At 46.1% G+C, this 12,005-nt stretch overlaps 1 protein-coding gene across 1 annotated transcript; it reads right to left on the reverse strand.

Annotated features, from left to right (window-relative positions):
• Positions 1-2,757: 2,757 nt before the first annotated feature.
• LOC147976386 (protein FAR1-RELATED SEQUENCE 5-like) lies at positions 2,758-4,097 on the reverse strand. Its single transcript, XM_087520839.1, has 3 exons — positions 3,654-4,097; positions 3,313-3,530; positions 2,758-2,962 (listed from the first exon to the last, which is right to left on the reverse strand). Exons 1-3 carry the CDS (start codon positions 4,095-4,097, stop codon positions 2,758-2,760), a joined length of 867 nt encoding a protein of 288 aa, XP_087376965.1.
• Positions 4,098-12,005: the final 7,908 nt, after the last annotated feature.

Below are 12,005 nucleotides of genomic sequence, written 5' to 3' on the forward strand. Positions count from 1 at the left end.
TGGTTAAATATGGCCCCTGGGAGGCACACTAATGGCGCATGGTGTTATATACTAATGGCGCACTGGATCGTGCGCCATTAGTATACCAGATACTAATGGCCACTACTAATGGCGCACTAGTGGTGCGCCATTAGTAAAAATTACTAGTGGCGTGCTACTAATGGCGCACCAGTGATGCACCATTAGTAGGCAAATCTGGTGGGCCATTAGTAGGCCTTTTCCTAGTAGTGATCTAGTTGGGAAACAAGTTTGATGAAATTTTCAGGATACAGTACCAATAAAACACATGAACCAAACAGGGCAAATGAGTAGGGTGGGTCACCATTTTGTGGCCGCTGCGATGTGGTACACCAAGCAGAGCTCATCGACGCACAACTGCAGGACTGCTGCCATCTAGGGAGGTTCATCTTCTCTGGTGTAGTGCACACCAACGCCGATGATCTTATGAATCTTGCCGCCAGCCTTCCTCCAGAGCCTGGACATCATCTCGTCGACCTTGTCTGGTTCGCTGGTGCAGACGATCTCCAGCGTCTCCTTGGCATGAAGCTCAACCCCTGTGAGTGTTGTGGTGTACTCGCGCTTCTCACCGGGGACGTGAACGTCGACGAGGTTGCTGCTCTTGTCCGATGGCTCGCCTTGATGACGTTTGGCGGATGGTTCCTCCGCCATCGCCCTCCTCCGGCGCCTGTGGGCTTGTGAGAGAGAACTTTGTGGTTTGTGTGCAGTGGAATTGGAAGCGGCAATGGTGGTTTGTGGGAATGAGGGAGAGACAGAAGAGAATGGGTTTTTTTAAAGTGCGTCGACGGGGATTTGTGGGAGGCGGTTCGTCGGGGGTGTGGGTGTAGTGGCTGTAGTGGCGTGGGGTCACCGTTTGCAGTCCCTTGTGGCAACCACTCAGTGGGTGGCGCGGGTGGTGGCCTGGAAGAACTAACTATCCAAGTCAAATGGTTTTTACTGTTGCACTGACTAGTCTTGTCAAGCTGCACTTATGACCTACTAAACCCCATTTGTACGTCTCAGGGGTGGTGATGGTGGCATTTTACTGTCGCACTGATTCATCTTGTCAAGTTGTACTTATCGGCTGCTTATCCCACCTGCACATGTCAGGGTTTTGGTGATGATGGAGGTCTGTACTCCTCTACTTTGGTACTTGGACTGGTGATTGAAGTGTAATTGAACTTACCAAATACGAGTGAGACTATGTGTGATGCTAATGTTTTTTAAAACATTTTTTGTATTTTTAAAGGATTGTTTATATCAAGATAATCTCTGAGTATTTTTTCAGACAAATTAGATTTTCATCAGTACCGAATGTATTATATTCGCATTTTGCTTGAGGTAATTATTTTTATGTACTGATGGTCTTTCTGAATTGGGACTGGCAGAAGCAGACATAGCTTTGTTTTTTCAAAATGATGTTTTTTGGAGGTGTTCACGGGTGTGTTTGTTTTACTCTGCCTTTGTACTGATGATTGAGAATTATCAGTACTGATGTACTATAAGAGTTTAAATTTTCCTTAACATGTTTTTGCTGAGTTACTGGTCGACAATAGTGTTTTTGTCAGTACAAATGTATTTGTGACTGCCTTCAAAAGGATTATCAAATGGTTTACATAATAATTTCACTGCTCCAGCGGGGACAAATCACAAATTATATCAGTACTGATGTGTAGTCTGCCTTTGTACTGACGACTGAGAATTATCAGTACTGATGTACTATAAGAGTTTAAATTTCCTTTAACATATTTTTGCTGAGTTACTGGTTGAGAGTAGCGTTTGCGTCAGATAAATCCAGATAAGTTTTTTCAAATGTATTTGTGACTGCATTCAAAAGGATTATCAAATGGTTTACATAATAATGTCACTGCTCCAGCGGGCACAAATCACAAATTATATCTTAACTATAGTACTGATCGAGAAATCGACGATAAAGCTAAATAAGTTTTGGTAACGACATTGTTTCTGAAATGTTTCCTCATTGTGTGCCGAGGCAACTGAGACTACAATATTATTTTTTTAGTTGACGCAGCAGCATAACCACTATGTATTGTTCAGTCTTGAGCTTCTCCTAACTGGCCCCGCATGTTGTGCCTTGCCAGCGCCCTTTCCTGGTTGAGCCTTGACAGCTTCATCGTTAGTTTCAGTTTCCTCATCCCCGACACTGTCATCTTCATTGTCTTTGTCTGATTGGTCATCATTCTTGTCAAACTCTTCTTCTTCATCGTCTTCATTTGATTTTGTGGAACTCTGCACCTTGCCCTGTTTCTGTTCAGCGCCACTGACTTCCTTGCCCACTTTGCATGTGCGGGCATTATGCCCGTCAGTTCTCCCACACTTGCGGCAAGTGTAGCTGTTATGTGTGTTGTCTCCATTGGTAGAAACCTGGGTGGCTCCAATCTGCTTGTGCAGCGTTTGCTTGTTGAAAGTGACACCTGTGCGGAGTGGGCATGTGCGGTAGTTATGGTTGCTCACGACGTTGCAGAATCCGCATGCCCTTATCCCACGAGGTTTGCCGTCCGTGCCAAATTCCACGCGCTTGATGGGGCGTGGTGGCTTTTTGGCTACTTCTTTCGCTTCTTGCGTTTTACTCTTCCTCCCATTTGTGTTTGAGAATATGGGTGGTTTAATCACCCTTTCCTGCCGCTACCGGTAGGATGTCCTATTGTCATGTCGTTCGCCTACAACACCATCAAGCTCATGATCTTGCATGTGAGCATGTTGCTGCTCTTGAGTGTGCACATGGGCAAGCCCTGGTTGCTACTGCTCCTCTTCCTCGTTGTCGAACGGGTCAACAGCTCCCAGATGGTTCATCTTGGATAACATTGTAGCAATATCCTGCTCAATGGCTTCATTGTCCGTGACACCTCCATTTTCAGTAGAGTGTATGGCGTCGAGTTCTTGTTCAAGCTTGTCCAAGACGACCCGTGACCTTACCATTTCCTCTTGGCTTCTCAGGCTTTTTCTGTGCACCCTCATGTTCAGCGTCAGCAGTGAGCTTTCAATCTAGTATTGGGATGCCTTGTTTGACTCTACTGTCCTCAAGTCATTTCTGTTGAATGTTGGCTGGATGTTCGGGCGTTTGGTGTATCTCCTGAGGATGTATTTCTCTGGAACGCTGGCAGCCTTAAGTGTATGCATCATGCACAGGACATGCACGCAGAAAAGACCTGTATTTTTTTGGAAGAGGTGCATGTTTTATGTCATTTCATTCGAATAAAAACTTTGCAAAAAAGTAGTACATTATGTAACATCTTTTTTTAGTCCTCACCTGTGTGGTCCCATAGCCTGCACTCGCACTCATATGTTTCTTACATGGGGTTTGCAACCACCTGGAACGCGTGCTGAGCCCACGCAGACAGTTTTTGCGGGTGGTTGTAGCGCACGAGGTACTTTGTGGGCTCTTCCGTCTCTGTTGCCGTGAAGAGTGTGCTAAGTTTTAGCCTATTTCTGATCTCGCTAAACACAGCTCGTGAGTAAACCTTTGCCATCTGATTGTCAAACCCATAGAAGGTCAGCGTGTTTTGTTCCTTCTGCACATGCAAGAATGATGACCAAATTGTTAGTTTTCTCCCAGCAAAAACTTGTCTAACTAATAAGGTTTTACTTTAGTAAGCATGTTATTTTTTGTCTCACGACAGGTGATAGAGCTATACCAGGTTACCCATTGTCTCCTGATTCTCTGTCTGCCTCCTGGTTTTGACGCAGGAGTTTACCTGGCTGACAAACCGGTGTAGGTTTTGTCTCTCACTTACAAAGTTCTTGTTGAGCACATAGTTCATGCTCTCGCTTTGCTGTGTGGATGTCATTTTGGCATAGAAAATTTCTGTGAAGTAGGCTGATATCCATCTCTCACGCTCATTCCACATGGCCACCATCGTGGCATCATCGTGGAGGTTGTAGTTATCCATCAGTCTTTTCCAGGCAGCCCCAAACTCAGTTGGCATAAGGGGCCAGTTGAGGATTGATGCGAATTCATCCTTAAAGTCTTCGTGCAGGTTGTACAGGCATGCGAGGTGTTCGCTATACTTCTTCATAATGTGCCAGTGGCACAGCTTGTGTATTGTGTTCTTGAAAGCATCTGGGATCGCTAAAGCCATTGCATGGCACTGGTCTGGTAATGAGAAAAGAGACGTGGAGAGGTCAACAGATGGTGGTGCATATATACAAATAGAACTGACACAACATTTTTACTATGTTATTTTCCTTTTGTTTTTTTGGGGAGGGGGGTTGGTTGGGGGGTGGTTTTGGCGGTTGTACCTATGAGGATGCATGTAGGAGCCTTCCCTCTCATGCACCTTAAAAATGCCTTGAACAGCCATCTGAATGAATCTGCATCGTCATCTCTTATCAGGGCGAAACCAAAGAATGTAGTCTGTAAGTGGTTGTTAGTACCGACAAACACCCCAAGCGGCATATGGTACTTGTTGGTCTTATATGTGGTGTCAAATGTTACGCAGTCACCAAAGTCCCGATAGGCCCCTCGACAGCTTGCGTTCGCCCAGAATATGTTCTTAACTCTGTCGGACTCATCGAGTTGCATGTCACAGAAGAATTCCCTATTTATATAGCTTTCATCTCCCTAAAGAAGTTGACATTCTTTAGGACATCGTCCACATCATCCATCCTTGAATTCTTTGCTTTCCTGCATATTAAAAGTTCATTCAAAAATGCATGTTGAACTAGCGTTAGGTCATGCGTCGCGTAATATGTTTGTAATGACAGAGGAAAAAAGACGGAGGCAGTTTATGGGAGGAGAACATGTTTGTACTTACAGGTTAATCATGTATTTGGCATTCTTTTCGAGGAAGTAGCTACCAGGGTCATCACCGCCCAGTATGCTCATGATTTGCGCGTGTTCAATGCCTTTGAACTGCAGGTACTTGACGTACTCCAAGATTGTTTTGTCAAAGTTTTTCTGGGAGTGCAAGAAGACAAGCATTTCAGAGTGAGCTGTAGCCTATGGTTGTGTTCCTAGACTATCTCTTTTACAACAAATGTTCCATCCTTTTCCTTCTTCAGCCTCATTTTAGCCCCGCAGTTAGTCCTGGCTGTCGTTTTGTTCCACTGTCTATTTGCTTCAGACACCTTCGATTCATAACTTCCATTGCACACGTGTAACACCCCGGATACAACATTCCATATTTGTAACTCCAACTCTTGCCTTTTCCGGAGATGCGATACGATATTCCCTTCGTGGTTGGGATTTCGTCTTCGTTTTGCATTTTGTTCTAGTCATGCATTTCATATCACGTCATCATGTGCATCTCATTTGCATACGTGTTCGTCTCTTACATCCGAGCATTTTCCCCGTTGTCCATTTTGCAATCCGACACTCCCTCTTGCACCGGCGCACCCCTCTTGTCTCTTTTCGTGAGCGGGTGTTAAACATTCTCGGAATGGACTGAGATTTGCCAAGTGGCCTTGGTACACCACCAGTAGACCGCCTGTCAAATTTCGTTCCATTTGGAGGCCGTTTGATGCTCCAACGGTTAACCGGGTAACCGCAAAAGCCTCTTTGTGTTGCAGCCCAACACCCCTCCAAAGCGGCCCAAAAACCCATCCAAACCTCTTCCATGTCCTCCATCATCGGATCACGATCGTGTGGGCAAAAACCGCACTCCATTTGGACATACCTACCTCCTCCTACCTATAAATATGTGACCCCCTCCGAATTTTTCGTGCAGTAAAAACCCTACCTCCCCCTTCCTCGCGCCGCCGGACATGTCCACCCTCGCCGGACATGTCCAGCCGACCACGTCGCCCGAACCAATTGGAGGCTGCCACCTCAACGAACCCCGCCGGCGCTGCCACCTCACCCGCGCCTCTCTCTCCTCCCACCGCACGGCCCGCGGACCCGGATCGGGCCCGTGCGAGCCCGACGGCGTCGTCGCCCGCGCCCGAAGCGTCGCCGCCGCTCGCTCGTTGCCTCTGCCGCGCGCTGCCCTCGCCGACGAACGTCGCCGCCGCCGCCCACCCATGACCTCGTCGGCACGCCCCGCCGACCTTGCCGCGCTGCCTCCTCGTGCCTGCGCCGCCGCCTTCTCGCTGCTCCGCCGCCCATCGCACCGCGCGCTCGCCGTCCTCCCACCGCCACCGCACTTCACGCTCGCTGCCGACCTCCGCCGCGCGCCGCCCTACCGACTGCCTCCGCCGCCCTCGAGCCTGCCAGCGTCCTCCCCGTCTCTCTCCGGCTCTGGCTCTGGTGAACTCCTCGATCCAGATCCAGATCCATTTTCAAGGTTGACCCGAAATATTTTCCAAGTCCTTTATTTTCTACATTCTGGTGCACTATTCATCATGCCATAACTTTGTGTGTGCTGCTCCGTTTCATGCGCATCATATATCAAAATGTTCATTGTGAGATGGTCTTCATTCCATTCCATTATGGCATGCTTTTTTGAGTCCATCTTGATGTCCAAATCATTGATGCAAGAGTGCTATAAAATGTTTAATGCTGCTACTTATCAGTTTAGGGTGATTTGTCATTTTTGCCACATTTGATGTGTGCTTCATATGGGCATGAGCTCTACATGTGTTTTGATCTATTACATGCCATCTTTACAGGGGTACTTGCCATGCATTTTTGTGATCAATGTGGTGACTAGCACAATCATGCAAAGTAGCCTTCGTGATATTGCTATTTTCAGGGACTTAGGATTTTGCTCAGTCCTTGTTCTGCTGTTATTTTTATGCCATGTAACCATGATGCTACAGTGAGATCCATGCTTGTTTTGAGTATCTTTGGTAAGGGTCTTTTGAACATATGGTTAGGATCTATCCATCCATGCCCCTGTTTGTAATTATGGAGTCCCCTAGCATGTCCTAATCTTACTCTACTTTTGCTATAAAATGTTCCTCGCAGATTGTTTACATGTTGATCAATTTTTCCATGGTTGTTGTTGTTGATCCATGCATGCTATGAACTTTCTCTTGACATGGTTAGCTTCATGAACACTTCTTCTTTCTGTTAGTATGCCTATCTTGTCAGGCAATGACTTGTGGTGAGTGATTTGAGCTCGCAAAATGCTTTCATAACTCTGTTTATGCCATGCTCTGGTTTCCGCTAAGTCTAAAACTGTTAATAAAACTTGCTATGTTTACATGGGTGCCATCACATTTTCGGTACCTTTTTGGCTCATTATCAGTAAGAGACTTTTGTTCTATGCATTTATTAGATTCATGCCATGCCTTTGTTTGCTATGATATGTTCCTGTAGCATGTTGTTTGCTTGCTCTAAACGTGGCTTCCTGATGTTATTTCTGGCATGTCTGTGAAGCTGATATCTTTTGCACTTTTGCCATGCTTGTTTGAACCTGTTCTATTGTGTTTTAGCCATAGCTCATTGTTCATGTTTGTCAAGCATCTTGAGAACATCACTTCCATATGCTTTGTTGCTATGTTGGAGTGCAGTAGCTTAGTTTCTTGTTGCATTCTAGATGGCATCATGATGTTAATCGCAGAATCGTGCCATTCTTGTTTTGCTTGCCATTTGCAAACCGTGCATCCGATTCCGGTGATCCTTATATCATTTCTACATAAATCATTTCATCTTTCCAGCGGCACACTTGGTTTGCCAAGTTGATGCCTAGATCAATCTTTTCCTTCTGGAGCACGCATATGCATTGCATATCACATCTCGCATATCATGCCATGTTTTGCATCATGTTGCTTGTGCATTGCACCGTGGTTGATTGTTGTTTCCTTTGCTTGTGTTCTTGCTCTGGGTAGATCCGGGAGACGAGTACATGATCGAGGAACCTATTGAGTACGTTTTCGAGGATCAAGATTTCGTCAACTCTGAGAACTTTGCAGGCAAGATGACCATACCCTCGAAATCACGTCTATATTTGCTTGCTAGGTGTTCGCTCTATTGGTATGCCGCAATACCTACCACTTGCTTTATCATGCCTCCCATATTGCCATGTCAAGCCTCTAACCCACCTTTCCTAGCAAACCATTGTTTGGCTATGTTACCGCTTTGCTCAGCCCCTATTATAGCGTTGCTAGTTGCAGGTGAAGATGAAGTTTGTTCCATGTTGGAACATGGATTTGTTGGGTCATCATTATTATATCTTGATTACTTTAATGCATCTATATACTTGGTAAAGGGTGGAAGGCTCGTCCTTATGCCTGGTGTTTTGTTCCACTCTTGCCGCCCTAGTTTCCGTCATACCGGTGTTATGTTCCTTAATTTTGCGTTCCTTACGCGGTTGAGTGTTATGGGAACCCCTTGACAGTTCGCTTTGAATAAAACTCCTCCAGCAAGGTCCAACCTTGGTTTTGCCATTTTCCACCTAAGCCTTTTTCCCTTGAGTACTCCAGACTCAAGGGTCACCTTTATTTTAACCCCCCGAGCCAATGCTTGTCTAAGTGTTGGTCCGAACCTGTCAGCCGCCAGTGGCCACTAGGGGCAACTCTTGGTTGGTCTAAGAACTAGATATGTGCAGCTCCTATCGGGATGTCGGTGCATCAGGCGGTCTTGTTGGTCTTGTTTTACCATTGTCGAAATGTCTTGTAACCGGGATTCCGAGACTGATTGGGTCTTCCTGGGAGAAGGAATATCCTTCATTGACCGTGAGAGCTTGTGATGGGCTAAGTTGGGACACCCCTGCAGGGTATAAACTTTCGAGAGCCGTGCCCGCGGTTATGTGGCAGATGGGAATTTTTTAATATTCGGTTGTAGAAAACTTGACACTTAACTTAATTAAAATGACTCAACCGCGTGTGTAGCCATGATGGTCTCTTCTCGGCGGAGTCCGGGAAGTGAACACGGTTCTTGTGTTATGATTGTGCGTAAGTAGTTTCAGGATCACTTCTAGCTTACGACCGTTGCGTTGCTTCTCTTCTCGCTCTTATTTGCGTATGTTAGCCACGATATATGCTTAGTGCTGCAGCTCCACCTCACTACCCTTTCCTACCCTTAAGCTTAAATAGTCTTGATCTCGCGGGTGTGAGATTGCTGAGTCCCCGTGGCTCACAGATACTTCCAAACAGTTATAGGTGCCGATGATACCAGTGCAGATGATGCAACTGAGCTCAAGTAGGAGCTCGATGAAGATCGTGTTCGTAGGAGCTCTAAGTCATGGCCTGACACGTGGGAGATATAGCCGCATCGTGGGTGTTAGAAGTTGGTAATCAGAGCCATCCCCAACTTAGGAGCCCCCTACCTGATCGAATCGCTGACATTGTTGAGTCTAGAACAAAATGTTTTGAGTCTTAGGATTAGATATATCGGAGAGTAGGATTCTTTTTACTCCTCAGTCCCTTCGTCGCTCTCATGAGGCTTCCTGACGTAGAAGTTCTGACTCTTCTCTCCTCCAATTTCACGAAATTTTTTTAGGATCACGCATGTATCTTGGAATCGTTCCGATGGTTTTCTGACGAGAACATTGTTCTTGTCGTGGAATTGTCATGGCAGATGTCCTAGAGAAAGGACTTAATAGTAGGGCCATCACAACTAGGAAGCTTAAAGGGGTTAATCGGGACAAAGGACACGAGAGGTTTTATACTAGTTCGGCCCCTTACGATGAAGGTAAAAGCCTACGTCTAGTTGTGTTAGTATTGCTGGGGGTTTCGATCTCCAAGAGGCTTAACTCGCCGGCTTGGTTATCGATCACTTGTTCCTTGCCCTAAGCCGCCACCGGGTCGTCCCCTTATATACACGGGTTGACGCCTGGTGGTCTACAGAGTCCCGGCCGGCTCATAATCGTGTCCGGCTCGGTGACTTCCTTTACATGCCTTTCTATACAAGTCTTTCCTTACATACGGCGGTTCACAATACCGGGCCTTAAGCCACCTCCAAGCCTTTGGGCTTTCTATAAGATTTGACAAACTATCGTCTTGAATGTTTACTGGGCTTCTTGTGTAACCCACCATTGGGGCTGACCCGGCCCCTCCTGGGCGGGTCATAACTAATAGCTACATCCCAACATTAGGCCCCAGGTTGACTTTGAACTTCGTTCTTTGTCAATCTTCAATACTTAGAAAAAAATACATCTTCTTATCATCATAGAAGTTTTTGTAACCCGCCGTGACGTCATCTTTTGAAAATGCAAAAAAAAATTATGACGTCATCTTCCAACGGATCTTCATCTTTAATGTCTCCCGAGAATCGAGGCGCCTGTGTAGTTGGATAACCATTATTCGGCCATGCCTCAATTTTCGCACCCGTCTGTTCACATTTTCCTTATAAATAGGCACGCTTCGGCCTTCCTCATTCTTCTCTCTCTCTCTGTCTTCTTCCTCTCGCAACCCTCCTGCTGCTCGAGCCTCAGCGCCGTCGCGCTTCTCCTTCATCTCCGTCGACTTTGGCCGCTGCATCAACTCGAACCGGTCTAGAGAAATGGCGGCGACCTCCACAGAAGACCTGTGACTGTAAGTGTTCTTCCTTTTATTTCTCAGATCTGCATTAGGGTTTCCAGGCTCTTGTGTGTTCTTCATAGTTCATCGTAGTTCTTCATAGTTCTTCCACCGCAAGCCTCTTCTTGATCCAAAAAGACATATATGCTTGTGCGGTAGCGTTTTTCTGCCTACTCTTGATGCCCACGGATCCCTTTCTCTGGTCAAAGGTCCCATTAGAACCCACAGATTTATCTGCGCTAAACTTTTTAGGTCTAGATTTTTTTCATTTTGTATAACCATTTGATCTGGAATAACACCAAGTAGTTGGGAAACCTAGTGATCTCAACACTTAGCTAATTTCACTTTTCTCAAATATCTATAGTCACGGTGGCTTACTGTGCCGGCTTACTTTTCCTTATATAGCATTAGCCCATAACTAAGCTGCCATTACTTCCCTGTATTATCATCATTTAACTGTTAATTTCATCATTGAATTGAACCGGCATGTTGCCTTTTTTTCAGTTCGTCTTTGAACATCAGGCCGTCAAAAGCACCAACCATCTGTAACTGGGTTCCCTCAACTGTAACTGAGGAACGTTTGAAGGAGTTCTTCGCCATAGGATTTCTGCCAGGAAAAGACGTCATGTCTTACCGTGCCCCTAACCCGGACGAAGAACGGCCCAATCCAAGGGCTGGTGAAGTGATTGTTTTTACTGACCATATGAACCGTGGCTTCTCACCGCCTGGCTCAAAGTTATTCAGAGAGGTCCTCCCCTTTTTGAAACTCCACCCTCAAGACATTGGGCCCAATTCCATATCTAACATCTGTAACTTCCAAGTGCTCTGTGAGGTGTATCTTCAACAAGAGCCGACCGTGGAGCTGTTTGGAGAATACTTTTATATGAACCGGCAGAACGAGTGCACCAATGGCCTTAGCTTAGAGCTTGGAGGCATCTCAATTCAACGCCGGCAGGGCGCTGTCTTCCCCCTCATAGTCTTGCCGAGTCATCCAAAAGACTGGAATCAGACTTGGTTTTACTGCCAAGACATTTCACCGGCAAACGAGAGGCCACTGCCGGGTTATCGCCCCGAACATCTTGACTCCAAGTTCGCACTCCCTAACAATCTCACTACCGCCGAACGCAGAAAACTGATACCATCCATCAAAAGGATTAATGCTCTGTTAGGGAACGGGTTAACTGGAGTTGATCTGACCCGCTGCTGGATCTCATGGCGGGTCATCCCTCTAAGCCGTCGGTCAAAGCTGATGTATGAGTATGGTGGAGGCCCGGATGACTCTCTTCATCATAGCCCCACTTAATTAACAGAAGAAGATATTGTTTCAATGTCAACCCTTCTAGTGAATGGGAAATACGAAGATTACAGTATTGTCGGGTTAAACCCCTTCTGCAAGCTTAACCCGGTGCCAGAAGCAAGGATATTCTGGTGTCTTCTCCTTTGTATTTTTCCCAGCCATATTGTCTAATACTTGCCTGACCTTTTCATCGTGTTTTTACCTGTCTGCAGGCCAACTCTGACTTCTAGAAAGTTAAATATGACCACAAGACTGCCAAGAAAGCGAGAGATGCCGCCATAAACGCCAAGAAAACGACCCGGAGGTCGAAAAAGAAGAAGAAGAACACTGCTAAAGATTGGATAAAGCT

This window comes from Triticum urartu, chromosome 4A (genome assembly GCF_056163025.1).
Source record: "Triticum urartu cultivar PI428250 chromosome 4A, HENAU_Tu73, whole genome shotgun sequence".
NCBI classification, from domain to species: domain Eukaryota; kingdom Viridiplantae; phylum Streptophyta; class Magnoliopsida; order Poales; family Poaceae; genus Triticum; species Triticum urartu.